A 27595-nucleotide genomic window follows, 5' to 3' on the forward strand; every position below is an offset into this window, starting at 1 on the left:
CCCCGCCGGGCGTTCGGATCACCAAACGCAGGAACGAGAGTTGGCAAACAGGGACCGCTGAACTAGGAGTGAAAAAGCAAAAATCCCAGTCCGTCCTCGTGCCTCACATTGCCAGGAGCTCCCCCAGCGCTTCAAGCATGGCTGTGCATTCCTTAATTTGAGCTTGGAAGTAGGAGTGCTTCTCCAGGGCACGCTGGTTTTCCTCTTGCACTGATTTCCACTTGGCCATCGCTGTCTGTGGAGAAGTCAGTGCACACCACGTTTTACTAACAGCAGAGTATGGAACAGAAAAGCCAAGTCCTAAAGCATCTGAGCTCTTCCTCCTAAACTAAGATAAGTTCTGGGATTTCTTTTACCTTGGTTTCTTGCTGAAAATGTAAATTTATCTATGACCAAAATTTAGGAAGTCTCCTATAACAGTTATATTTTAGCTCTTGGGCTTCTTATCAAGCATTGTAGAACTGTAATTTAATGACTATTTTGGTCCTTATATAGGGTATTACTGAAGCCACTTGTGTTTGCACACTTCTCAGTTCCCCCGGAGGTTACCCAGGATCACTGCTGGGTCACTGCTCTGCAACAGTATCCAATTTAAACCAAATGCTCTGACTTCCAGAATAACAACCAGGCTGGTGGATCCCTCCATTTAAAAGGGGAGTAACAGTTTCCTTAACGAGTGGCTTACACTGAAAAGAGAAATACTGCAGGTTTTCATCTGGTTCATGTGGAGAAAGGAGGATCAGGAAGAGTAAAATAACCTCCCTGAGGGCCTGGGCCTCACTGCCTGCTTATGTCAGTCTTACCTCAAGCATCTCTTCCTCTTTTGCAACTGTGTCACAAAATAGCATCAATTCGTCTGTGAGCTTGGTAGTTAGCGTCTGAAGAGTCAGAAGGAAAACTATTTTTAATATGATGCAAATAAACATGAATCTCAGCTGTTTCAGCATCAGGAGAGAAGGGCAGGGGCACACAGACCCCTCAGAGGCCATTTCAGGCTTTCCTTACTGTTGTCTTTTCCCGGCAAGCACGCATCTCTTCTTCCTCCTTTACGTTGCTACCTGTAAGCAATTCAGGAGGTGCCTTAGTGAACCTCTAATATACACATTACTCTGAGAACAAATGGCTTTTCAAAGTAACTTTCTACAGCAAGAAATTTAAGTTAGTTTATTCAGGCCTACTACAGGAAGCAGCTCTTTCTCTTAAGTAGCAAAAAGCTCCAGACCACCCCAAACCCTGGAATTCCAGCAGTATTCCCTAAAAAAGGAAGCACAGTCCAAATTTCTTATGGATAGTCAGAACAGAATAATAAAAACATTCTGGAGAAGGAGCACCAGGATGTAAGCGAAGTGCAAAGTCCTTACCAGGATTGATGTTCCTGCTTTCTAAAATCATCATGCAAGTCTCCTGAATTTCCTTGAGCTTCTCAACTTCATGGACCAGCCTCTCGTTCTCCTTCTTTAACTCCCTGAACTTAATAGTGCCCTGCCATTAACACAGGTTGAAAGTGAGGCAAGCTTCCAAGAAGATTTTCTTCTTAGCAATACTGACAATAACAACTTCACAATGCTGCACTTGACACCGAGAATCAAACCTTGCCTTCTGTCCCTATCCACCACAGCAAATTAGGCTCCTGCTTCTTGACAGGATTAATACATTTATTACACCCACATGTCAGAGAAATTACTACAAAGATTTGATCATGGAGGAATTCCTCTTAGGCAACTCTATCTTTTCTTGTGCTCCCTCCCATTTATATAAATAATGCACGCACTGAGGAGCATATAAACATTGTGAAGGAAAGGGTGTCGGGTCTTTAAGCCACAGCATTATTCCCTACACAATCCAGATATTACCAGGCAATTGGATAAGCTGATCAACCTCCCGAGTTGAATGCAATTCTCCAAGAGGATCAATAAGCATGTGGATTAGGGTGATCTGGCTGATAGTGTCAGAAGCTTTGGGAACATTTCACAGGAGGTCTCAGAGGCTCTTAAGAAAATCAAGCTGTGAGATAAGAGGAATGATCATCCCACAGGCTGAGCAGTGGAAAATAAAGTGAGATTTTACAGCTGTATGTTACCAGGAGGGCCTGCTGTACATGACAGAAGTAGTACTAGGCATATCCTAGAGTTATCTCTGAGAGCCAGGGAATGATGAAGCGCCAATTCTGGATCTAAACTTGATTCCACAAAACCAGATCTGTTTGAAACAGAAGTCCCTGAACAGTCCCAGCTCTCTCAGCCTTTCCTCCTGTCCTTTCACTATCTCTGTGGCCCTTTCTTGGACTCTGTCCAGTACATCCGTATCTCTTTTGTACCAGGAGCCCAGAACCAGACAAAATATTCCCAGTTTGGCTTCCCCAGGGCTGAGCAGATGGGGAAAACAACTTGTAGAAGAATACAAAGACATTCTGATGAAGGCAAGACAACAAGACAGACAATCCTTAACATGACCCTGTATGGATCAGAACATAGAAATTACTCAACGATTTATTTATTTTTCTCCCCTATCCTTACCTCTCCTCTTGCTAGTTGTTTTTTGAGTGTTTCCACCAACTGATTCTTGTTTTTCAGCTCTGCTTCTAGTTGGTGTCTGCTGAGAGGGCTGTGGAGATAAAGAGCAAATACTCAAAGGCAAAAAAAACCCAGTGCTGCACACCTCCTAATTTCACAGATATGCCCCTTTTTAAGTGTTTGTTTTCGCTTCTGACCAACAGATTTAACTAGTAAACTTGTCAGAAATCTGCACATGGGTGAGAGCTCCTCACGACCCTCCACGGGGGAGCACCACAGCACCAGGACCACTACCAGAGAGGGGAGGGACAAACCGTCTTGCCACCGTCTTCTTTGAAACCGGTTCTGCTCTCTTGTCAGACTTGGGCAACCTTGAAAGAGAGAGAAAATACAATTACCAGGGGACTACTATGTTCTTGCAGGTCACCAAGCCTATTAGTTTGACAAAAGGTGCAAAACGAGCCATCTTTAGGACATCTGCCCAATAAACCCATCAATATTTTGCTTTGATTTACCCTTGGTTTGCAGCCTTGAAGACACTGTCTGCTGTAACGTTTGAGGGAAAGTTAAGATTGGGAACCCTGCTGAACTCTGGCTCTGATGTTTTGCTGACACATTTTCTCTTTGAAGGGAAAGCAATTTGCAACTCTGTGAAAAAAAAGACAACTGTGAAAACACCACAGCCTAGAAGTAACCTCCTTTAAGGTCTCTTAAGCTTTTCATTTGAGGTAAAGCAGTTATAGCTGGCTAGAACAGAGACTTTAAGGTAGAAGTGACTAAGAGCAGACCTCAAGTTTTACCCAGGATCAAGGGTCCAGAATTAGCCACAACTAGGTCAGATGTATAAATGGTGTTAAAATACTATTACCAGGCTAGCATTAATGAGAGTTTGAAATTATAATACACAATAAAGAAGGTCTAAACATCAAAGAGACATCGTGTCACAATGTTGTTGTTCAATACTGGAAGCAAAACAAACACAGCTCATATGAGCTTCTGCTAAGAGACCTCCATATTTTGCTGTGAGTGAATAGCTACTAAAACAACATAGAAAACTAGCTTTTTATATAGAGTTTATTTCTCTTAAATCACAACTGTTTGAATATATAAAGCTTTGTTCACTCAGTGGGTTTAGGAATTGCTTTTTCTGCCTCAAGTATTTTTCAAATGACACACCCAGGAGCACATTTACATTAGAGCAACGCGGAGTTCCCAGCGATACAGCCCAGCTCCCATGTTTTTAACGCTAATCCTGGGCGCCTCCCGCTTATAAAATGCTATAAAGTGCTGTAAGCAGCATTAAAAGATTGAGAAAAGTAAGAGACTGTGAATGGAGCATCTTTCACATCAATGTACCGCTGCCTTCAGCCGATGGAGGGTACACCAGCAGACCTAGCGTTAACCTAAGTCCTAAATAGGGACAAAACACTGGAATAAAACTTCCGAGTGGATTTTGGAACAGCCACACGTAGCCCGGCAGCAATGGAGCTCCCTAACGCCGGCGTCCCATCGCACCCGTCGACCGAACCCCGCCAGCCGGGCCCCCCGGGTATCCCTCCGTGTCCCGCACTCACCTGCGGACGGCTCGGGGCGGTGGAGCCGGCTGTGCAGGGGGATGCGGGAGAGCCGCCCGTCCATGGCGGCTGCGCTCCCCTCACGGGTTCAAACTGCGCCGCGCCGGGGCGGTTGGGCGGTACCGCGCATGCGCGGGGCGGGGCGGGGCGGGGTGGCGCGCGCGGGTGGGGGCTGAGGGCGCGGACGCTCGCGCCGCTTCTCTCGCGCGCCCCGTCCCTTTCGCGCCGTTTCCCGCCTCGCGCCCGTCCCCTCAGGGCAGGCGGTGCCGCCATAACGGGGGCACCAGCCGCGCTCGGGGCTCCAGCGGAGCGCGGGTCCCTCCCTCCTTCCTTCCTTCACTGCTTCCCACTGCCTCTCACTCCCTCACCCTGTGGTTTGGGCACTCGAGGCCCGAAGATCAAGGGCTTTGCGGCCGTCCGTGCGGACGTGTAGGAGTCAAAATCTGTGAGAGTGCCGGTGCTGCTGGTATGTGAGGTACTAAAATTGCCGTCTAATGCCGCAAGGTGAAACGAGGCATCCGTATAAAATGTTTCCCCACTTAAATACATTTTTGCAGTGTTGGCTAAAAGTGGTTTTCATAATGGGCGGGCAATCTCTCCCTCTGCCTAAATACCCACCTGAACATTCACCATGACAACTTCAGGATAAAACCTTGAAACAGAAACATGAAAAAGACAGAACCACGCAACTGACACGTTTGACATATTTCAAACTCTGATATTAGCTTTAAAAGTCCGTGTCCCTAATGGATATCGGGGAGTTGTTGTCTGTGTCCCACAGCGCAGGGACAACTCGCAGATGTCAGAGGAATAAGTATTTTAAAGACGTATACTTCCCTTTGGAAAATATATTAGGCACTTAAAAGATGAATAACCACAGTTCTCTTGGGGAAAATGAAGCATCACACATATTTTAGGAAAGGTTGTTATAAGCATTTATTGTACGTCCACTTGTAGAGAGAATGTTTTATTTTTTCAACAAATAAGGGCAAATAAATGTTTGTTTTCCTGCTTGTTTCTGGTAGAGGGAGAAAACCCCTAAAATTCAAGATTCACCAGATTAGTAAATTTTAAAAAGTTACACATTTGAGGGGAATGCCTTGAGTGCAAACATGCTGTAAAGAGGACACAACAAGGCACCTGAGTCCAGGGGGGAACGAGGACTCTTTTCTCAAGGGGGAAATTCACACTGAAAATCTTTGGCAGTATTAGAATTCCTTTGGATAAAACAAACTGAAGTTGTTACTGGAAATAGATTTGGGCTGGGCTCTGTAGTCTCTTCCATGGTCAGGAAGAGGCTGTGTCAACTTGGAAGTCTTGACAGGACTTGTTATAATATCTGAGCTATTTTGATGGGGTCTGTGGAGCTGGGCTTTGCATAAAGTAGAAAATGAAATAATTTATTTTTTATTATTCACAATACACTTCACTTGATACTTAGATTTTCAGTAGTCCAGTTTGGGATTTTTTTTTTTAACCTTTTTTTTTTTTTACATGAACTCTCTTTCTCTGTCATTAAGTACCCAGGGAGCTTCACCTCATTATTTCTCTCAAGCAAACAAAGCCTAATCACCTTGTAGGAAATGACAAGCCAGGTTTACTGGGTAAGTCCTGTGAACAGCTGTGAACATGGCACCAGACACTTGAAGTCAAAGGGCCTGTAGTCCATCACGATGGCCCTCACGTCCTCTCACTGGCATCAGATCTGCTGATTCCTGTGAAAACACGTTTTGCACAGCTGAAATACTAAGTAATAGTCTCAGTCTCAGCTCTAGGAGAGGTGGGAGGAAAAAATTGATATTTACAGCTCTAAGGACATTCAGGCTTCCCCTTTCCCTGGCAGCAGCTTTGCTTTCTGCAAGGCCTCAGCTGTTGTAACCAGAACTTTGTGCACTGGATCGTTTGATCCAAACATCAGGCATGTCTGGCTGGCTGTTGGGCAGCACGACCGGCCCTTCATTCCCCAATCCAAACCGATTTTTCCATGAAGAGCTGTTCTGCTGGGATGCAGCTGGAGAGACATCAAAGACAGTCTCCCGCAGGTCCAGCCGCAGGGTATCTCTCTTGCCGTTGAGGTAACCTCGCTCCGCGTTACTGTAGGAGTCAGACAGCTCCAAGGCATCGGGACAGGAACTGGCTGATTCAGCGAGCTTCAGGCCCTGCTCGAAATCGCTGATTGATGTCTCGCTGGAGATGTTGAGCATATCAAAAGAGCTGCCAAGAGAACAAAGGCATCTGTGGATTTTGTAGATGTCAGCAGCAGGGAGAGGGCTGTGGTCTGAGGTATAATCTGACTGCTGCTGGGCAGTGTCACTGGAGCACTGGGATTTACTGAGCTGCCCTTCTTCTTTCACACCAGCCGGCTGGATGTGGTCCAGCCCAGACCCGTCCCATGCCTTCAGACCGTACTTTCGACAACGACAATCTCGGCAGAGTCTCTCCCTGTGAATTTCTGTTTCTGAGGTGCTGTGCTTGTAAGGAGAGGAAGTTTGCAAGGCGGGACACTGGCACAGGGTGACCTGCTGGTCTCCAAGGGTGTCCTGCAGACTCTGTCTCTCTCTTTCCAGGGAGGGGTGTGTTCCCGCTCGAGGGCATCTGTTGTCTTCAACTTGTATGTCTTCAGAGAGCACAGAGGGCCGGTTGGACAGCTTGCTTGTGGAAGTGCTGTTGTCAAAACTGTCGCTGAGTTTCCTGGACAAGGGCTGGAGCTCATATTGCTCGTTTGCAGTGTTGGACTCCTGGACCTTCCGCAACCGGTTTTGCTTCTCGCTGCCCCCGCAGGCAAAGTTTCCGTTCGGCCCGGAGTCATCAGAGTAGTCTTTCATGGTGTGGGCACAAGGCCAAAGGATCTGCCCGCAATTCTTCTCTGGGCCGAAGAAACAGCAGAGCGACTGGAAAAAGAGGCTGGCAAACCCACAGCTGATACAATTGATCATCATGATGAATATCCCCAGCTTCCTGTACGCCAGGACCGTGGCAGGCAACATAATGATCCCTGCAGAGAAGAGAGCAGAAGCTGCCATGGCTGTGGCACAGCTCATCTGCTTCAGGGAAAAGGCCACTCGGCTCAGGCGGTCGGAATGGGGGCACAGGTGATAGGAGATGCAGTAGTTGACAGTGAAGTCAACAGAGAGACCTACTGCAGCTGAAATGAAGAGAGACTCCACTGCGTTAAGCTGCCACTCCAAGAGGACCAAAAGGCCGATGGTTACCAGGACAGTGCCTGCAATGGCAGTAACAGAGAAAACGCTAAGGAGAACGTTCCAGGTTGTGAGCAGCAGCACCACGAAGGAAATGGCTATGGAGAGCCCCATGACCACCATGGTTTCTGTGCTGAGACTGTGCTGGAGGTTGTACAGCTCTAGTTTACTGGTAAACCATCCATTCTGAAGCCCCACGGGGGCAGTTTTCATTTCCTCTGTTATCCAGAGGCTGATTTCCTCGTAGAATTGTTTGGCTCTGCTGTAGTTGAAGGTATAGTGATAAGTAGTTTGAAACTGCAGCACTAAAGCAGCGACATTTCCCTCCCCATCAAACCTGAGGCCCAGATCATACGTTTCTGCCCCTTCCCTGCCCTCTTCCAGGAGCATCATTTTGATGCAGTGCAGGAAGACTTCACTTCTGTAAGGGAAGGAGAACTGGTTACAGCAAAGGTTGAAGCTGTGGTCTCGCTGGGAGCACTGGCGACTGTCCATCCACCTGAGGAACTCCTCCATGAAACACACGGTAGATTTCTGTTCTGGATCAGGGTAATAGAAAGTTTTGTTCTTCACTTTTTGGCAGAATTCGAGGAGCCAGTTCTGGGCATCAGGGTTTTGGATGGTGAAGGTGGTGTCTGTCACTAGGGTGCCGTTGCTTTTTGGATTGAAATGGTCCCCATTATCCACGGGCAGAATGCCCCAGACTACGGTGACAGGCATACGCTGCCCTTCTCCGTGCTCCAGCCTCTCAAACATGAACTGGTGGCAGTACTCGGAATCGTACCTCTCAAAGGGGTGGCTCAGCCTGAACACTTGGATGGACGATGTCTCCAGAGTCGGGAGTTTGAGTTTGGGGTTGGAACAGGAAATGTAGGCACCTCCTATGGCTAAGGCAGCAAACCAGCAGATCCAGATGTACCGAAACTTGATGACCCCACAAGGCAGAAGCTTTTCAAAGAGCAGCTTGGAGGTTTCAGACAGTGTGTTCTGGAGAGCCCGGAGGACGTAATGGACGGAGAGAGCGACCCTCTTGTGGCTGCTGTTGTTCCAGTAGGCTTCTGGCTTGTAAACGCAGGTGGGAGCGATGTAGCGCTCGTACAGCACGGCCGAAGAGGGCAGCCAGGTCATCATGAAAACCAGGTTCACCAGCACCGAGGTGCCCATGTAGACAGCGAAGCAGCGGATGGCTGTGATGTTGCTGATGTAGCTGGCGTAGAAGGCAGCACCGGTCGTGAAGCACGAGGCCAGCATGAGATAGGCAAAATGGTGCATGGTTTGACTCACCCACTGAGCAAGGCCGGCAGAAGGGTTCTGGCTCTTGCTGAGGTTCCACAGGTCGAAGAAGACAAAAGTGTGGTTGGCACAAATGCTGCTGAGAATGATGACTGCTGTCAGGTTTACAAAAGGGAAATAGGTGAATCTGAAGGCCACCTTGTACAAGAAGTAGGAGATCATCAAAGAACTGACAACAGCGAGCAGGACCATCAAAGTAATAAACACTGAACGTAAATAAAAAGAAATGCTTAGAAAAATAGCTAAAATTGCCAGGACTGGATACTTAGTATCCAGCAAAAGGTAGTGCTGGAATAGTTTCTGTTTAAGGCCCAGGTCCATTCCAGTGATAGACGTGTAATTATCAAACAGATCCCAGGTTTCAAGGTTGTCTAGGTAGATCCCCATCATAGATGCACCTTTTCTTGTAGGCAGGAAAAGCAGGCTGTATTTCAGAGAGGGCACTTGGTACTCCATCGTCTGGGGACTGAGAAAGTCCCTGTCGACCAAGAAGTGAAGCAGCTGGTAGATGGCGTTGAAGCGGGTACATTTCTCTGGGACTTGGGCACACTGAGAGTGTTTCTGTCTGACAGCCTCGGGGCCTATGCAGGACGGCGTGAGGACACCTCGGTGGTAGTCTGGAGCACAGGCACGCAGCAGGGCCAGGGTGTGGGAGATGTCTCCTTGGGTTATCTCCAGACATGAAGACCTGTTGTACAGGACAGCAATGTAGTTCCCCAGGGACCAGCTCGGGCAGCATTCATTGGCTTCAGTGCGCTGGCAGAGGTCTCTAAAGTGCACATGTGAGCGTATCTGAAAAACATGAGGGGGCATCAGGTCAGACCCTCTATTGCTCCAGTGTTCCTTACTCACTGCAGTAATTCTCCTGCCCTCGCCTCGCCTTGCCTTGCCTCGCCTCACCCCCTTTCCTCTTTTCCCAAGGTGTACAACCCATCCCTGGCCATTGTCCCAGTGACAAATCCCAAACACCAAAGCTATGGAAAGTCAGTAGCCTTTTGCAAAAATTAAACCTTCTCCATTATTATATTTTATAACCACAGATTTGAAATCTATGGCAAGTGCAGCTCATCCAATTAAACTTAATTAAACTTCCCACTTGTAAAACTTGCTACCAGTCTCCAAGCTGGTAGCTCCATATCCATAATTGTGTTCTGCTGCCCAAAATCCTCAGCAGCTTCTGATGGACACCTTTGACTTCTGGACCAGCTCCTCTTCAGTCTCCATTTTCTTGTTTAATTTGCAACTGCCAGGTGGGATCATCCCTATATTGCCAAGTAGGTGAAATGTTTTGGATTCCTCCAGGTGAAACTTGTTGCATAGCTTACATTGTTTTTGTCTGGCATCGTCTCAGCAAGACATCAAAGATTGCAGCAGACAGCAAAGAGACAGCCTGTACATGTGTTCTTCCTGCCATCACTGACCTTGTCTTGTTCCATTTGACACATAGACTGAATTGCTTGCAAGTTCCATAAGCTCCCAGCAGTTGTGGACATAAATACCAGCTGGGAATAGCTCTTTTCTGAAATAAAAAAGAAGAAAAAAAAATATCATAAAAGGATTAGGTAATGAAGATGAATCAGCCAGGCTGTTTGGAGTAGACTCTCTTCACAGAAAAATGACATTTATCTCTCTGTCCATAGGAGTGCTCTGGAGGGCTCCCTGGAGGGAGACAGGTCACAAGACAGTAGCGAGCATGTGCCTTGTGTGACCTCACCCCTGCCCCTTGAAACTGGTCAGCAGCATCAGGGCATTTTCAAAATCAAATGTCAGCTTGCCTTTAGTGATTGCTGGCATCTGGTTCTGCATCCCCAGAACAAAGGAGGAGCTCGAGCTCAGCCAAAAACCCCCAAGGACCTGCGGGTTTGGTGTGTGGCTTGTTTCAGAGGTGGATAGAAGGCAGGGAAGAGAATAAAGATATCTGCATCGTGTTCCTCTTCTTTCTACTTACTAGTGCCCATTTTGGGACAAATTTGGGGGGTGTTGGTGTTTTCTGTTTTTCTCTCCAGATTTTACTGCCATTTACATTTTTCAAGAGGAAAAGGAACAGAGAGGGAGAGGGAGCAGGCAAGGGAGAGGGAGCAGACAGCAAGTAGGGTATATGCTGGTTTTTTACAGTATTCACTTGATATGTGGTGAAAATATTAGTCTTTTAATGTGTGCTTTCAAGGTATATTTCTAAAAGGAAAACAAGAAGTATGGCACATTGTTAAGAAGAAAAACAACTCTTCAGAATTTCTGAACCAGCCTTTTCTGACCACTGAGGTATGAAGTGCTGGGAGGGCACTGTCAGAGCTCTCACATGTGGAATTGTACGTGCTGCTTGCATAGAGCAAATTCAGAGTATTCCCTGTGTCCTGAACTCTGACAGTTTTGTCAATTGAGTTCTGGGTGCGCAGTATTTCCTGCCCCATCAAGATTTCAGTCACCTGGTGGGCCACAGAAGAATCCATCTGCTCCATAGGTGGTTTCCACCATTCTCCGTGTCCTCGCTGCTTGTTCTCCCTGAGCAGCCTTCTGTCCTCTGCCAATGCCAAGGTCATCATAGCTAGCAAGAGGGCAGATTATTGTTAATAACTATTATTATTAACAGGAGACTGTCTGGCTGGGAGTTACATTCACTGACAAGGCTCTGGTGCCACACACAGCAATAGGGAGCCCAAATCCATGGCAGGTACACAGACTTCAAACTCTCCAATGCCTCGGTTGCTTTTAAGCGTAGGATGTATGGAATTTGCACAGATATTTTGGAATATTGAATATGTGACTTCACAGCCAAAATGTTCCTCAACCCGCCCCCCCAAACCAAGCTCAAATACCTTTTCTTCTTGGCATAGGGAGAAAGGGAAAGGGTCTTCTTGTAGCCTGTATGGCTCTCGATATTCCTCCACACAATGAGCCTCCTGCCAATGTCAGTGTCCCGTGGCTCGAAACCCTGCACCAAGGAAAAGGGCTTTGTCACAGCTCCAACCTCAGCTCAGCTGCTCTTAAGCCTCCTCTGACACCTGGAAACTGTATGAGACTATTGCTGCATCTTGGAGAGATGCACAAATTAAGCTTTTCCTGGAAATATTGCATCCCAGAGATGAGAGAGAAGTATGAAACTTTTCCCTTTCCCTTTCCCTTTCCATCAGCAATGGCTACAATTATCTCTCCCTGATCTCCTAAGAATTTCTCCTCCTTTTCAAGTGTAGTAGTCCCTTACAGAAATAACACTAGTTTTCCTTTTAGTGGACAAACTCTAGCGTATTCTTATTTTCTTAAGATTTCTTCATGAAGTAGAGGCAGGGATGATTTTAGGGAATGTGGCATTCCATATGGAAAACATTCCCTGTGCATAGTGCTCAGAACAGGGCATGCTCTCCAAATCAAAAGCCTCATGCATAGACTGTAGAAGCCAAAGCCAGCTCCTCTATCCAGTCTCTGCCAAGTCTAGCTATTCACTGTGGGCAATCCCAGCCTTGCAGCCTTGGAAGGGAGGCAAAGGGAGCAATCCCAGTTTGTGTTGGCAGTGTCTCCACACTGGAGTGAAGGCACTAGTGGGAGTGCACAGCACGGCTGAGGGATGGGCTGTGTTCTTCCTGTGTGTCAGGACTGGCACATTCTACTCCTCTTGGAGGGACGATATCACTGGTTGGGTGTGGATTTTCCTTACATTCCCATGGATACCTCAGCTGTAGGACTTACCATGAGGGGCTCTGAGAAGTCCGGCAGGCTCCCGACCAGCAGCCCGGCCACGGTGCAGATCGCCGCCGCCACGGAGCACAGCGCCAGCACGGCCAGCGGCCACTCCGCCATCAGCTGCGAGTAGCTGCAGGCAACAGGAGGAGAAAACGTGCAGCTGGTGAGATGCTTCTGCTCTGAGCACAAAACCTGCTGCTGAGCCAATGAGGTGTGAGCAACAGGAAGGAAAAAATCAGGGTCTCTGGTTTGTGCAGTTATTTATTGTGAAGCTTGGAGGCTCTAGTGCAGCTATTAATGAACATATTGCACCTCTAACTGGATATTTGCAGGCAGCTCTAATTAACTCGGGTAATTACATTTTGCCTCCCTGCGTTTTCCAGCTTTTTCAATCAGAAATAATAAAAACCAGACTCTTGTGTCCTCGAGCAAAATGAAGCTTTAAACATTTAAGTTCAAAGATTGCATTTAGAAAGAGCCTCTTAATTTCCTCCGCATTGTGCAATATCAGCTGGTGGCTGCAACAGTTCAGGCTAAAGATTTCCAAACTGGACCTCAAGAAATCTTTGAATTATTCTGAAGAGTCCCTGAGGGTAACTGACCCGAGCAAGACCACTGTCATTGGTCTAAATTTGTGTATTTAGATACTGCTCTAAATTCATACGTATTCACTCGAATACATACAATTTTAATGATGTATCACAAAATGTTGATGACATTAAAATCCTTTGAGGGAAGCAGCTTACTCTGGCCAAAGTATTATTTGCCAGTTACTTTTGTTCTTGAAGAGCTGGTGTAAAATTTTCTATCCAAGTTCTGTTTTTCCTTTGGGATGAACTGTCTCCCATATAGGATGAACTATAAAAGTTACTCTCCCACATTTTTTACCAGTGCAGGTTTTACTGTGTCAAGACTTTTGTCTTCCTCAGAAATATCAGTTGAGATATAAGAGAGCAGAATGGGTTCCTGCTCTGGTTTTGCAGGTTAGTTCTTTTGTGTTTTGATGTATTTCTGAAATATAAGAAAATCTTTGTTCAAAAATAGTTGACAAGTATTTGTGAAGGGAAGTGAAATATTTATGAACTTTATTTGAGATGGAAAGTTTCTCCATGCCTGCTCTTTTGCCCCTTTTGCCTGGGACTCCACTGCAGCTATTTCATCATTAAAAGTCATCACAAGCACTTCAGACACCTTTTCACATGACTTTTTTTTTTTTTTTTTTTTTTTTTTTTTTTTTTTTTTTTTTTTTTTTCCAATTTACAATTGCCTTATCATTGTGTTTTCATAGACAAAGCCCTTACTATGAAAATGAACAAAACTGCTCTATACTCATTAGAGTACCTAATTTCTGGAGGTTGTTTGGGTATTTCCATGTCCAAATACCAGAAAGAAAAAAAAAGGACAAAACAAATCAGCTGCAGTCGCTGATGAGGGAAGGTGCTTACCCAGACCAGCCAGAAGCAATAGTTTACAAAGGTCAGATCTTAAACAGAAGTAGAAAGCAATCAAATTATTTTAATTTTGATAAATGTATTTAAAATTTTCTGTCTTTTGAAAAGTTGAGTTTATTTAATGGATGGGCTCTTTTCCTTATTGCTCCTCTGATAGGACAAGCTGGATTAATCTTAGGTGTGTGTATATATATATATATGCACATATGTATATACACACATATATACACATGCACAGAGACACATATAGAATTATTATACATAGAAAGCTACTGTATGGGTTGGAGCCAGGCACCTGCCCAAGAACAGCTACTGAGACAGTGTTACTATTCATTAATGCAGCTTAAATTGATCTCACAAGCAAATGGAGATTTTTCCAAGGAGTGGAAAGCCCCAGGAGTGCTGACCTCGCCTCTGGAACTGGGCCCTGCTGGGATGTCACCAGCAGTAACACTCTGCTTCTCCTAATAGCAGGACAGGAGAGCACTGATCACAGGGTACAAGGACAGGAAGCTTTTGCTGTTAAACATACCTTTTTGGCATCCTGAAAGCTTTGTCATGTCTGCAGATAGAAAGGAAAAAAGATGTGTTCGTTTATTATTTTTCTGGGAAGCCCAGTGCTGGGCTTATCCCTGAGCAGGTTGACCCTTGCAGGGCTATAAAGCACCAAGGTGAGCCCGTGCTGACACAATTCTGTCACTGTGTGAATTAGTTTAATTAATAATAGAGCCTTTTCTTCTCCCATTTCAAGCAAACAGGATGGGAATCCATGCAGTCACTCCTCATTTTGCCCCTCTCAGAAAACCCTGCAGAAAGTACTGGACATTAGCAATGCGGTGCTATAGAAATCCCATTGCAGATCTCATCCATTAAAACCTATCTGGTCTAAGTGCTTTTTCCTGCACTTCTTTAAGTGTTTCTTGACAAAAGCAAACCTCTTTATCAAATCTCATGAGCTGGGCTAGCAACAACTGTAGATAGTTTTTATTTCTTGTTCAGCTCAGCGAGGATTTTCCCAAAAAGGTGACTCTCATTTCTTTCCTGGGTCTCTCAAAAGATAATGTCTTTTCAGGCTATAAGAGCAGAAAGCCAGTAGAACTGCTAAAAATATTTCATCTGGATTTTCTTCACAGAGGAGCATTTGTCACTCCTGCCACTTAGAAGGGCTCTGAGGGGGGAAATAAAGAAGCCTTCCCCAGAGGATCCAAAGTTTGTTAATGAATCCCTGAGGACGAGCCTTCCACCAGCATCCTGTCAGAAAAGCTACATCTCGGTGGGTCAGATATCTACAGGACCTTTTGTTCTGCCCTCTCTCTCTGCACTGAAATGTCCCCTTGACACATGCCCCAGTCTGGCAAGGCCTTGGCTTGGTCACAGCTTCCAGAGAACTGCTCCCACCTCCTTCCACAGCTGTGCCAAGCTCAGCTCAGCCAGTGCTCCCTCCTCCTTTCACCCTCCTACACTCCTGCTTCAGCTGGGAGAAGGTCCTGCTGCACTCCAGTATCTGTGTTGGGCAGTGGCCCCCTCTCCCTGCAACAGCCAGCTGGGGACCTTGAGGCAGCTCATCCTTCCTGGCCTTGTTATGAGTGGGAGAAATGGAAGAGCAGTGGAGGGGAGCTCCCCATGGCAGAGTCACTCTGGGTGGCTCATGTAATAAATGATTCTGTGTTTTGCTTGTCACGCTAATGCTCTGTAGATTCGGGACAGAGAGGAGCAAAGCAAAAGCCTGCCCAGATTATCAAAGCAAGGTCTCTCTGCAGCAGTACACTGCCCATCCTGTGCTAATTCCCTCACAATAGCTCTTCAAGCAGATTTGCTTGGATTAAAAACCTCATTCTGGCATTATTATGTTATCACTTTTCTGACTGCTGGTGCTGCACACTCTGCCAGGGATTTACAATCCAGCTGTGCTTCCTACTTAAATAACCTGTTACAGAGGACGGGGTTGGCAATTTTGTTGATAGCATATGAGTGAAAAAGGATCCAGAAAAAGGGTCCAGGAAAACAATTCAGAAAAAGGACCCCTTTGACTGCAGTTCCTCTACACAAACACAAGCAAATTAAATCCTGTGTAAATGGCTGGAAAATGAGACTCTAAAGGGCTTTTGTGCCTAAAACTGCAATGCTGTACACAGGCAAGAAAGGAATTCTGCCCCATCTTTTATCAGGATTCAGTGGCTATGGCAGTGAAGGGATCATGATCTCTTGTGCCAAGAGTGGACTCTAAAAGGCACGTTCAGGAGGAAGGGTGGTGCTGGCTGGGAGGAGTAAAGGTTGTAGCTCAAGCTGTTGTTACCCAGGCATTGCACACAAATGGATTCTGTCACAGACAGCAAAGAATTCATACCCTGGTTTGCTGCTGAACCTGGAAAGCCAAATAATGTTCCCCCCCTTTGTATCTCTCACTGCTCAGCTGTAGCCAGTGCTTACCCTCTGCTGCCACTCCCTTCCAGCATTGGCAGCAGCTTCTGTGGCTGCAGGAAAAGAATGAACTCTGTTCCCATCACTGAGAACTCCGGCAAGATAAAGGACTGGCAGCTGGGTGCCTTGGAGCGCAAAGGGAGAAAATACAAAGGTAAAGGAAGATGGGCATATTAATGGCTGCATGACCTAGGAGTGACTATGTGACCTTGGCTTTAGCCAGCCACTCCCTTGAGAAGGAAATCCCACCTCTCCCTGGCATGGGAATGGCAGCTCTCTGTACACCCACACAGAGCAGACAGCAAACCAGATCCTTCTGTGTGCTTTGGAGCTGCTGCCACCCTGAGCTGAAGAGCAAACTCATGTTTCATCCATCCCAGCTCAGAGCCTGCTCATCCCTCCCACTTCCCCCCACCAAGTCTGGAAGATGCTCCTTTGAGCCGCCCTCCATGTGCCTCTTACCTGACTGTGACAACGTGATGTTGCACCGGCCGCCGCTGCCCGGGGGACCACTGCTTCCAGGGCGTTTCCGAGGCCTCGTGGTGGGAAGCTGCCACAAGGTCACCACTGGAAAGGTGGGAACACAGCACGGGCCTCTCGCCATGCCCAGGGAGCGAGGGCAGGCCGTAGCTGCCTTGGGACTCCTCCTGATTGCAGGGGTAATATGGGCGGTGCTGCTGTGAGTCCTGCGAGCTTGACGGCACCTGGCCATTGGACTGGGTGGAGGCCGGCCCAAGCGTGTGGCTGGAGGAGGGCAAGTTGTCTTCCCCCAGCCCGGGGGATGCAGGAATGGGGCAGTGATGGACTGGGCAGATTTTTTCCCAGGAAGTGCCACTGTAGCTGAGCTCAGCGTTCCCAATCTCTGGCATGGCAAGGCAGGTCTGGCAAGGTCCTGCATTTTGTTTTTCCCTATGAGAGGAATGAAGGGAAAGGTAAAATGGGAGAAGTTGAAAGGCTGTGTTGGAGAGTTGCATCCCAAGAACTGGAGATGCTCACAAACCTCCCACATAACATAAATGTCAAACCTCACCCACTGTATCCTGTACCAGGAGTCAGCCTAAGGGCTGAACTGGATTATGCTTTTTATAAAGACAACCATGACTCATTCAGGGATCCCAAGTGATGGAGAATCCTGTAATCCATGCTTTGTGTGTGTTGCTCCAAAAGTTTGAAAAATTGGATAATATCCCACACAAAAATTTTCCAGGATCTTTCATTCTGGAGGGGGGTCCTAACTCAGGACCCAGAGAGATTACAGAGGCCTGGACAAACAGAAACCAAAGGATGTGAAGAAGCCATTCAATTATCTGCACTCCTTGGGAGGATTAATTAGTGTGATTACTCTGCAGGAGGACTGGCGCTGCTCCATGTTGGGTCAGCAGGAGAGTGAGTCATCCCTGGCACTGGCACAGCTGAGCAGTGAACCTGAGGGCTGTGACATCTAACAGGGCCTTCAGCCTCCAGCCTGGCACATTCCCTAATGGCTCCCATGTCCTGCATGCTCCACTGGGCTCTTCAGGAACTTTTTAGACACACATCTCCCAAGGATGACAGCAACAAATTTTATTGATCTTACCTTGTAGGAAGAGGATCTCTATAGATCCTTTGAAACTTGACTGTCCTCTGGCTGCTGAATTTACTTAGACAAAACATTTGCAGACTCCAGTTCCCAAGTAATGAGGTGTCTGCAGGATACAATTTCTTCTCTCCAAGCAATTTAAAACATTATTTCATTCCTATAGTTCTTGATTTATGGAGCCTGAGAGGTTTTGCTAGCTTGGAGAAAGTTTGCATAACACTTTGAGGGCCTGCTTGGTCCATGTGACATCAAAGACCCCTTCACACACAACAGACTGAGGTCCTTCTGACCCCAAAAATGCTTTAGGAATTGCTGTCCAAGAGATGCAAACACCAGCAGTTTCTGGTCCTTGTTCAGAGCACGTGCCATGGTCTCTTACAGCTGAATTATGTGTCTTGCTGCAGTGCCTGGCATCCAGGATTAAAAAGGACAAACAGTTCAGGCCAGCCAGAATCACAAAGTGTCTCAAGTCATCAAAGAATTATGAGTGTTGGAGCAAGACTGCAGTGAGATGAACTTTAGCCTGAGGCACCTGATGTGATGTGGGAAAAAAATGAAGGTAAAAAGTCGAGGAAAGGATGTTTTTTATATTTTGTTGAGTGCCTCTCATTTATTTTTCTCACCATGAAAAGCCATGAAAAGCAGCAGAATTTTTGTGATTACACATCTCTGGAATTGCACCCAAAGTTAACTGGCATGAGATTATCAAAGACAAAAGAATCTGGTGAATACTATTAGCTCAGTATTGCTTGAAAATTGCTATTTTTTCCCAGAAAGCAGGACATATTGGCCTTGGCAGCCTGTGCTGTGTGCTTTCTAACATCAGCTGAGTTTATCAACACTGATAAACTATACTTCATGATTGTACAAAATGGGTTTATTTCATTAAAATCATTACAGCAGAGTCATGTTTGTGGTAGCAATTACACCAGTATGTGGACACTCATGGCACAGGCATCACACTTAGCTTCTCTTGCACACTGTACCGGTCCAGGGACCAGTAACAGAGAAATCTTGACTGATTAAGCACCATCCAATGCTACATTTAATTTCTAAGGCTAAAGAAAGCTGCAGCTTTCAGACACAGACAACACATTCCTGGGTCCTGACTTTGGGAGCCATAATTGATGTGCAGATGCAAAGTAGCCAGAAAGAAGTCAGTGTCTGTGCTGAAGCAGGTGCCAGAAAACCAGCAGACAGGTGTGTGCACACACCTTATCTCATCTCAGTGAGATAAGATTGAAATAAGGTTGTCCCCAGCAGTTCCAGGGCTCATTTGCCTCTGAGCTGCAAGGCAAGGTAATGGTATGACTTGAGCTGGTTCAATGCAGCAAGAGGGAGAGCAGCTGGAAAAGCAGAAGCCCCTGAACTGTGATGATGATATATCCCAGTCACCCACAGAACTTGTCAAATAACATCAACAATAGGCTTGAAGTCCTTGCTGTCCTGTCTCAGGTGGATTAGTGACAGGATTACCTGGCCTTTCAAGTGTGTGATTTGTGTTAGAGCTCTGTGTAAAGGTAGTTCAACAGGAGAGTCCACACTTGTCATATATGAGATTACAAACGCAGTGCCAGCAAAGCTGCTCAGGAGATGCAATCGGAACTCTTGTCTGGGGTTCTTACAACCCCATCAGATCTGTCCCTGCACAGGGGGTGCAGCAGGGCAGGAGCGCTGCAGACAGACCAGGGAAAGATTAGGGTCTGTGGCAGTCAACACACAGAACTACATCTTTAATTAGTCATTGCACTTCTCTACTAATTATAGAGGCAACCTGATGGGAGGATGCTAAACCACCACATCCCCTACAGTGCTGGTGAGCTGCAGGGGCAGAGGTTGTTTGGGACAGCTGACCTGGGGGGTCCTTCAAGCCACGCTCTCAAGCTTGAAGTGTAAATCATCCTGCTCTTCCCATGTGTCCAGTGACTTGTTTGCAGTTTGTAGTTTTGTACTGTGGGGAATTTTCCTCAGAGAGCTGAGGTCATGGTAGTGTTATGCTTTTACATAGACCTTTTCTAACTCCCTTTTTCTTGCCTCTAAGTTACTCTTTTTCCTTGACCTTGATCTCATTGTTTCCCCTAGTTTTTGCACACTTTAAATAGGTGATGCTCTCCTACAGTGCATAATAATTCATAAAGACACTGCCGCACTGACATCTTGTGTACAGTACAGTACGCCTGTACTATAGTTCCAATCTTTTCTTTTTCCCCAAAGGAAAAGCAAAATTCTTATCCCTTTAAACTAGTGTGTCTGCACAGTAATCTCGGACCAGAGGCTTTTTGTGACTTAATTAGCCTGTCTGCCTCAACTGAGAGTGAGTATGTGACACTGGATGGAACAAAAGGGATTTTACAAAATACACTTTGAACGTGGTCAGGGAGAGGCAGGAGACCATGCAATGAAAATTTCTTCCTCCACAAACCCCTCGGCTACAAAACCTCCGGGTGGGGAGAGCAGATGCCAAACCCTTGGATATCGCAGATTGCCTCCGGGTCTTCTGCACATACATTGGTAACGTTGAGTCTAATATTTCACACAAAATCACACTCTCCTTGTTTACCATCTTTGCTGTGAAATGCTGTCAAGTTCTGCTCTTCCCCCGCATGTTGTTTCCTAACTCAATCCCTGGCCTGCTCAGTGACTTCAGATTCTGGAATAACTTTGGCAAGTTTAGATCATTCGCTCGTGACTTCTCTCCACTATCTCTTTTTCAGACTAAACAATTACAGCTCTGTCAATCACTCTCCGGATATGAGTTCCTTATGCTCATTCCTCTCCAACTCCATGACGATGTGACCTTGGCTATCTATAATCTCCAGGGAAACCTGGAGCTTGCAAATAATGATCGGTTTGGATAATCACTGCTGGCAGCTCGGCAGAGTTCGAGTCTCCACTTGCTGCTCTCCCAATTAGCTGTAGTGCTGGTGAGCTTAACCTTTGGTCTGCTGAGGTCTGCACCAGACACGTAGGCTGCTCCTTCTTTGCCTGAAACCATGTCACTATTACTTTTCTGGGCCCTCAGGACCCTGAACTATGCTAGAAAAATGTTTCTAGGGATTTCTGATGTCTGTTTGCTGTCAGGCATGAGGAGAAGAGGGCAGAGCACCACACTGGACTCTGCTTGCCACACTGACAAAGACCTTATTTTTAACGTTTATTCCCACTCTGGGCTGTGTCAGATGTTTGATATCTTTGGGATTAAATGGGCAGAAATGGTGTCTCAGCTGCAGAAAAGCCTACAGAGGCAGCTGACAGCCTCAATTTTCTTTTCCAGGCTCAGCTGAATGCAACCAGAGAGATGCTGGGAAGGGAGAAAAGAAGGGGTGTAAAGGAAGGGATGGACTAGGGCTAACTGCTCCTGTTACCCATGGCAGTGAGCTGTGTTGCTCTCACCGTTTGCTTCCCCATCTCTTGCCCTGAGATGTCTAGACAGAATAATAATCCAATTTAGTGACCTGCCCGAGCCACTCTGAGTGCAGCAGTGCTTCTCTGAGACATGTGTCAGGGCACAAAAACCTTGTGTGGGGGACCCAGCAAAAGGACTGGGGCTTCTTCCCACAAGGAAACAGGAAAGAGAAGGTCAGGGTTTCTAAGGAGACAGCTTTCTGCCATTCCAGGTCTGCAGGGATATGGAGCAGTGGTGGGATACAGGGTCTATGGCAGGAGCCAGGGGCTCTATGCTGTCAGTCCATCCCCCTGGCAGGGATTACCTCCCTCTTCCAGAGACCAGCATCCTTCTGCCCCACAGAGAACGGCTGCAGGACTTGGCTTTAGGCTTCACCTGCTCACTCGGCCCCAGCAGGGTGGTTTACTGGAAACATGCCATGTTGGCTTCTTGCTCCCAGCACATTCCCCTCAGGATGGTTTCATTCTGCAGCACACAGAGCTGAGCTGGGATGGAGGAAGCTTTGCGGGCAGGGACATAGCAGCATACGGTCGCCTTCCTTTTCCTAAGCCACTCCAGTTTTTTGCACTCCCTAGTGTTGCTGTTCCCCCCAAGCCACGCAGCAGGAGAGCACATGGGATTCTGAGAGGGTAATGGGCCAAAAATATTCAGCCTTTTGCAGGAATGGCTCCTTTCTCTGTCTGCCTAATTCCACCCTCATCCCCAAACCCATTTCTATAAGCACTGCTTTTTATTTTTTTTTAATAGATCATTTCCCCCTTTGCATACTAAAGAGAGGATCAAGAAAGAAGCACTTTGCATATGAAAGATGGGAAACACCTACCGAGTGAATGGAGCTGTCTGATGCCTGACTCAAACTACAACTTTTTCTGTTGCCAGAGGAATCTCAAGGGGGAATAAAAACAAGGAGAAAAATGGCAGAAGGCTGTACCTTGCCTACAACCAGAGCCCTTTTTCATGAAGAAACTTTGCTCAATTAGACATTAAGTACCACAAAATTTCATTCATTAAAAAAAAAGAAGCTAGTTTGATTATCTTTCCCCTTTTTTTCCCCCTCTTGCAAAGTTTTGTTTGCATATCAGCTGTACAAGTGTTCCCAAATGAAAAAGAAATATGAATTCTTTCTGGATTAATTCCATGTGCTATAGGTCAGCTTCCATCTAGACTAATAGCTTTTTCCTGGAGAGCTGTAAATGACTTTTTAAGAATGCGCTTTTATAATGGAATTTAAATTTCTCTTTGAACATACCACCAGCAAAACTGCAGTGGAGCTCTTGAGAAAAAGAGCTTTTTTCCTTGTATTTTCTAAGGAGATAAGAATGTCCTTTCCCTGGGATTAGGGAAAGGTTCATTGCATTTCACTGTCACCTTGTTATCTAGCTCCCTGTCTCCCTGACAGGGAGAGACAGGCACTCCTGAGCAATCCATCTCCTCCTCTGGCTGCGGCAAATCCTTGTGCACTAAACAATTCCTGCGGAGTTCTTTTGTTTTGCTTTTTCAGTCTAGCAGCAGGATCGTGCATACCCTTGAGAGGACCTACAGTCTTTTTTGTTACTGAGACTCCTGAGTATGTTAAATCATCATGAAAAATTAATGAGACTGCAAAACTCTGCTTCCCACATAGTCTGCCAGGAAAAGTTTAGTTTTATAATCCTTTCCATTGACTCGTGCGAACAGCCTTACCTTTACCCCAGGCAGCTGTTGCTGCTGCCGTGGGTACAGGTGTGTGTGCTGGGATAGAGCCATACACAGAGGGCTCAAGGTTCCCACCCAGCCTTCAGTGCCACAACAGCTCTGTCTGCACTGGGAAAATCGTGTTGGCTAAGCCTTGTTTTGAAGAAAAATAAAGGAGTGAAATGAGAAGGGAAAGGGAAAGACATTTTTATCTTGGTGTCCCAGGCTAAAAGAGGCCAGGAGGAAGGTGGTGTTTTCTGACATCTGTGTTTTTCTGCTGATGAGGTGAGCATTCATGATGAAGAGCCCTGGCTAGGGAAGAGGGTGGGGACCACAGAGCTAAGACTGAGTGAGCAGTGTGGGTGAAGTTCGAAATACACCTGTGTAAGGTGTCTGAACTCTCTGTAACTTAACCTCTCACAGGCTGAAGTGTACATTTCAAGACCTGTCTGAACAGCCAAGGAGCAAAGAAAATGGCTCCAGCGACAGCTCGGCTCCCACTGAATGCGTGAGGTCCAAGCCAGTGCTGGGCTGTGTGAGAGTCACTGAAGACCGAGACCCACAGGCACGGCAGCCTCTGGCCGAGGACATCAGAGCTGCCTGACGAGCAGTGAGTGCCCTGTCAGTGCCCCCGGGCGGGTGGGGCTCTCTCAGCGTGAATATCCTGTACCAGACAGAAACTGAACGCTTGGCTTTCAGAAAGGATTTGTGTGCTGCTGACCTCGGGGTGTGCTCTGGTCAAGCAGACTCTGAAGAGCTTAGGTCTGTCTAACAAATGCCAATGTGTTTGTGAATTTGGGATGGCTCCTTGCCCCTCATTATGGGGTTGTTGATACTTCCAGAAAATGTTGATGGATTGTGGCTGCTAACCTGGCTTAAGACACTAGGTAAAGGAGCATATGGCACAGGGGAATGAGGTATGTGGGGGTTTATGGAGGGGATCTTTGGACTGAAACCCATGTTTGCCCACAGCTGAGTGCAATAAGGCTCTGTCTGAAACACGCTGAGCTTCCCAACAATAGCTCTCTCGTTGCTGCAGAAGGGAGAACACACCATGTTGCAGGATCGAAACCTGCCCGGGAGGCCAAACCAGGAAGCCCCCCCATCAAGACTGGCTCTGTATGGTGTTCCTGACCCCAGGGCAGGAGCAACCAGGGCCCCGGTTGGGCAGCGCACATCGCTAAGACCCCGAATCGCGGGTGGACAGCTGGGCAGGCAGCGAGAGACTCTGTCTGCACCCCCGGTGGGAGGACGGGACACACCTCGGCGGGACTGGGGACCCTGGTCCGAGGAAAACCTGGTGACACCAACCACTTCCACACACAGAGCCGGGAGTGGCGGCAGGGCGGCAGTTCCCACCTGCCGGAGCACCGGCTCCGCGCCCCTGTCCCGATCCCGCAGCTCCTACCTGGGCGAGGCGGGGTCGCGACCGCGGTGAGTCCCCTCGGGCCGCGGCTCCCGGGGCGGCGGGGAGGGCGCGGCCTCCATGGCCGGCGGCGGCGGGCGCTGTCCGTGCCCGCGGTGCTGAACGCTCTCCAGCGACGACGGCGGTAGCGCCCCGGCGCGTCCCGGCTCTGCACGGCTCGACTCGGCGCAGCGAAGCTCTGCCCGATTCGGCGCCGCCCTACCCGGCCCGGCCCAGCCCGGCCCGGCCCGGCCTGACCCGGCCCGGCCTGGCCCGGCCCGGCTCAGGTCAGCCTGGCTCGGTTCGGTTCAGCTCGGCTCGACTCGGCGTGGCTTTGCCCGGCTGGGCTCTGCCCGGCTCGGCGCGGCGCTTGCGCGGCCGCGGAGGCGGAGGCGGGCCCGGCGCGGGGCGGGCACGGGGGCGCAGCCGTCGGCACCAGGAAAATTGCGGGGGGAACTGTGAGCCCCGGGGCCAGCCTGGCTGTGGGGATGGGGGTAAGCGTGTGGGTGCAGAACAGGAGCTCGGAGCACCGGACATCTTTCGGGTGACAAGTCTCTCATCCCCGCAGTTGTGCTCCTGCTTGGCCCGGGCTGGGAATGCTCCCATAAGCGCTCCTGCCCTGTGTGGCAGGTGCAGGGCAGCATTTTGAATTGTTGGCTTTTAGAAGCACTAAATAAGTACAGGATTTTTTGAAATAGATGGTAGGTTTGAAACAACTGAGTTGAAAGCATGGAGAACACAGGGAGGTCAGGCATGTCCACCTCCTTGCAGGATCCTTCAGTCCTTGTCTATCCATACCATGACTTTGCTCTGAGCTGGGTGGTAGCCACATGTGTCTCCTTGTGCATGGGGATAGCTTCCCACACAGCTGGTGGAAGGTGGCTGCTCCTCCTGTAGCTGCTCTCATGCCAATGAACATGCCAATGACTCGTGTAGGAAGGGCTTAGGGCTTTCTCATGCCTGTGTATACGGCCATGGGAGTGGCAGCAACTTTCTCTGCCTTGTCATCATCCTTTGTGTGGCTGTGGGGATAGCTGTGACCTTCTTCTTCCTCGTGGCCATGTCTGTGGACCTCACAGTGGCAATGACCTTCTTTCTCGTGAGGGTGGCATCCTTTTTGCTTCACATATACAGAACAGCTGAAGCAAAAAGGGAAAGTATTAGAGTGGAGAGTATCCTATAACTCCCACTAATCCTCTAGCTGCTTAGAGTAAGCCCTTCCTGCCTTAATGACTTAAATGCCCGAGGCAGTTTAAAGAACAAAAAGCTTTTCCTAATGCCAGGGTGGGTGACTCTCTCCCACCGAAGGCTGACACCTCTCTAAACCCAGCAGGAGGGAGTTTCAATGACAGGCTATGGGCAGCACGATGACCCAGCATGGTGCTCTCGGCTGGGCTGGGCTGCAGGGGACCAGCCTGCTGTTCTGAGCCTTAGCCACAGAAATGTCACTTGCCTGATAGGATCAGATCCACTGCGAGGAGCAGCTCCAGAGCAGCTTGCATTGTGTGGCCCAGCAGGAAAGACTGAAACCTGGTATCTGCTGAAAAGATTGGCTGGCATTAATGTGGTGAACAAGGACATGGGTGATATTTCCTTTTCACTCTTCCCAATGCTAAATAATAATTCTTGCAACAGTAATTATAATAATAGAGCCACAGGAGCTGCAAGGATGGTGGGAATCAGCTGGATTACAAACATCCCACTGCTTCTGACAGACAGGCACATCTTACAGCTTTAGTTTGGCTCAGCCCGAGGTGTGAACTCCTTGTCTGGTAAGTGGGGGTGATCACGCTTCCTCACTCCCACAGCTTGGCAGGTTTCCTCCGTATTGCTGCAAGGTATTCAACACATGGATTAATTATTTTTCATTGCCCTTAGCCAGGGGCTACAGCAGGGCTTGTGCTCCCAGATGGCTGCAAAGCATTGCCTCAGGCAGGCAAGCGCTGCCCGCGTCCCTCCTGGGGCGGCTGCTGCACAGCCAGGGCTGGGAGGGACCGGCTGTGGTGCCCGAATCCAGGAACCCAGGAGTCCCTTAGTTGAAAACCTGCTTGGATCTTGCCCCTGCAGTGCAGCAGAGGAGGAGCTGCCTCTCCCATCAGCTTCACAAAGCTGATGCTCTTCTCAGTGCGTTTTGTCATTTGGAATATTGTCACTCCGTGACCTCCCTGTGCTTGGCCAGTTTAAGACTGGTGGGGCAGATCTCAGTGTCATTCTAGGGGAGGGATGTGCTGATCCCAAGATTTCCTCTCCTTACAGAAACAGTCTAAGGATGAGCAGGAAGAAAAAATAAATGGGATTCTCAAACTGTTTTAGGAACATAAATGCTTCTCGCAAGACAATTCCATCAAGATGAGAACATCCTTCATCCAGAGGAACTCTTTCTTTCACAGTGCCTGGAGAACCACAATGGCTGAGTCAGCAGGATGAAGGCCAAGCGGTCCGGAGCAGTCTCTTTAGATTGGGATGCATCCCTGCCTCTCTTTCTGCAGGCATGCTACCTTGCATCTCAGAGAAACCATGCTCAAAGCTGAGAGCTTGCAGTAGTGACACCATCGTGATGTTTTGCACAGTGCAAAAACACTCATGTCATGAGTTTCATGGATGCCCAAGCCCTTGAAGTCATCGTGGCCAAAGCAAGGCTGGGGATCATTGCGCAGCTGCCTCGGATTGCAGCAGACTGCTGGTTTCCAGGCAATGTGCAATGGCTTGTGGATCTGCAGCCAGCTTATGAACCCTGGTTTGTCACTGCTCACTGGAGCAATGAAATAGCCAGGGTATTTCTGCTGCTCGAAGCCAGTGACAGTGTGCCAGACACCTCCCGTGCTGGAAGATCTCCATGGGTACAGCAGCAGTCCTGGCTGCTCCTGCTGCATAAACCTCCCATTGCCTCTCGGCCACTGAAATTACTTCCTTAGCCAGAGAACAGCTTTCTGGTGGGGGCAGTGCTGCATTAGCCAACCAAGCCCCAGTCACTTCACTGTGCAGAGCTTATTTTACAGGTGAATGTAGCTGCCCACCTTCTGAAACTTCAAGAGGGATTAATTTGGAGATATAAAGTGCTTTAGTCATAGTTTCAGTGCCAGGACCTGAGTCAGAGCTGTTTGTCTGAACATATACATTTTACACCAAAGCCATTGGTACTGGATGCCTGAAGAGAAAGGCCCAGATGGATGCTTGGTCTCCTCTACACAGGCAGTTTGATTTGCTGCTGCTCCAGCAGCATGGCACAAGCAATTTCCTTGTGCACAGAAGGATGTGTGTCTCTGCAGATGTTTGCACTCCACAGAGCCCACCTTTTTCCTCTTTGCTACTGGTCCATGAAGGCCTTTTTCTGGTTCATAGGTCAACTCAACAAAATTTTGAGTTTTTAGGAGTATAACTACCAGTTACTAACCAAAAAA

General features: G+C 47.8%; 2 protein-coding genes across 2 annotated transcripts; both read right to left on the reverse strand.

Moving 5' to 3' along the window:
* Positions 1 to 21: 21 nt before the first annotated feature.
* On the reverse strand, positions 22 to 4193 carry KNSTRN (kinetochore localized astrin (SPAG5) binding protein). The gene is made up of 8 exons (XM_083864165.1): positions 4088 to 4193; positions 3029 to 3161; positions 2828 to 2884; positions 2517 to 2604; positions 1362 to 1482; positions 1006 to 1058; positions 804 to 878; positions 22 to 235 (listed from the first exon to the last, which is right to left on the reverse strand). Exons 1-8 carry the CDS (start codon positions 4149 to 4151, stop codon positions 104 to 106), a joined length of 723 nt encoding a protein of 240 aa, XP_083720291.1. The 5' UTR covers positions 4152 to 4193; the 3' UTR covers positions 22 to 103.
* Positions 4194 to 5952: 1759 nt separating this feature from the next.
* DISP2 (dispatched RND transporter family member 2) lies at positions 5953 to 24277 on the reverse strand (the record flags this gene model as incomplete). The annotated part of the gene is made up of 8 exons (XM_083864240.1): positions 5953 to 9372; positions 10002 to 10099; positions 11007 to 11125; positions 11397 to 11512; positions 12265 to 12388; positions 14242 to 14271; positions 16593 to 17039; positions 24198 to 24277. The coding sequence occupies 8 exons, from the start codon at positions 24275 to 24277 to the stop codon at positions 5953 to 5955; spliced, it is 4434 nt and encodes a 1477-aa protein (XP_083720366.1).
* Between the last annotated feature and the right edge of the window lie 3318 nt (positions 24278 to 27595).

Source organism: Zosterops lateralis (genome assembly GCF_965231275.1).
Source record: "Zosterops lateralis genome assembly, chromosome: 6".
Taxonomy (NCBI): Eukaryota; Metazoa; Chordata; class Aves; order Passeriformes; family Zosteropidae; genus Zosterops; species Zosterops lateralis.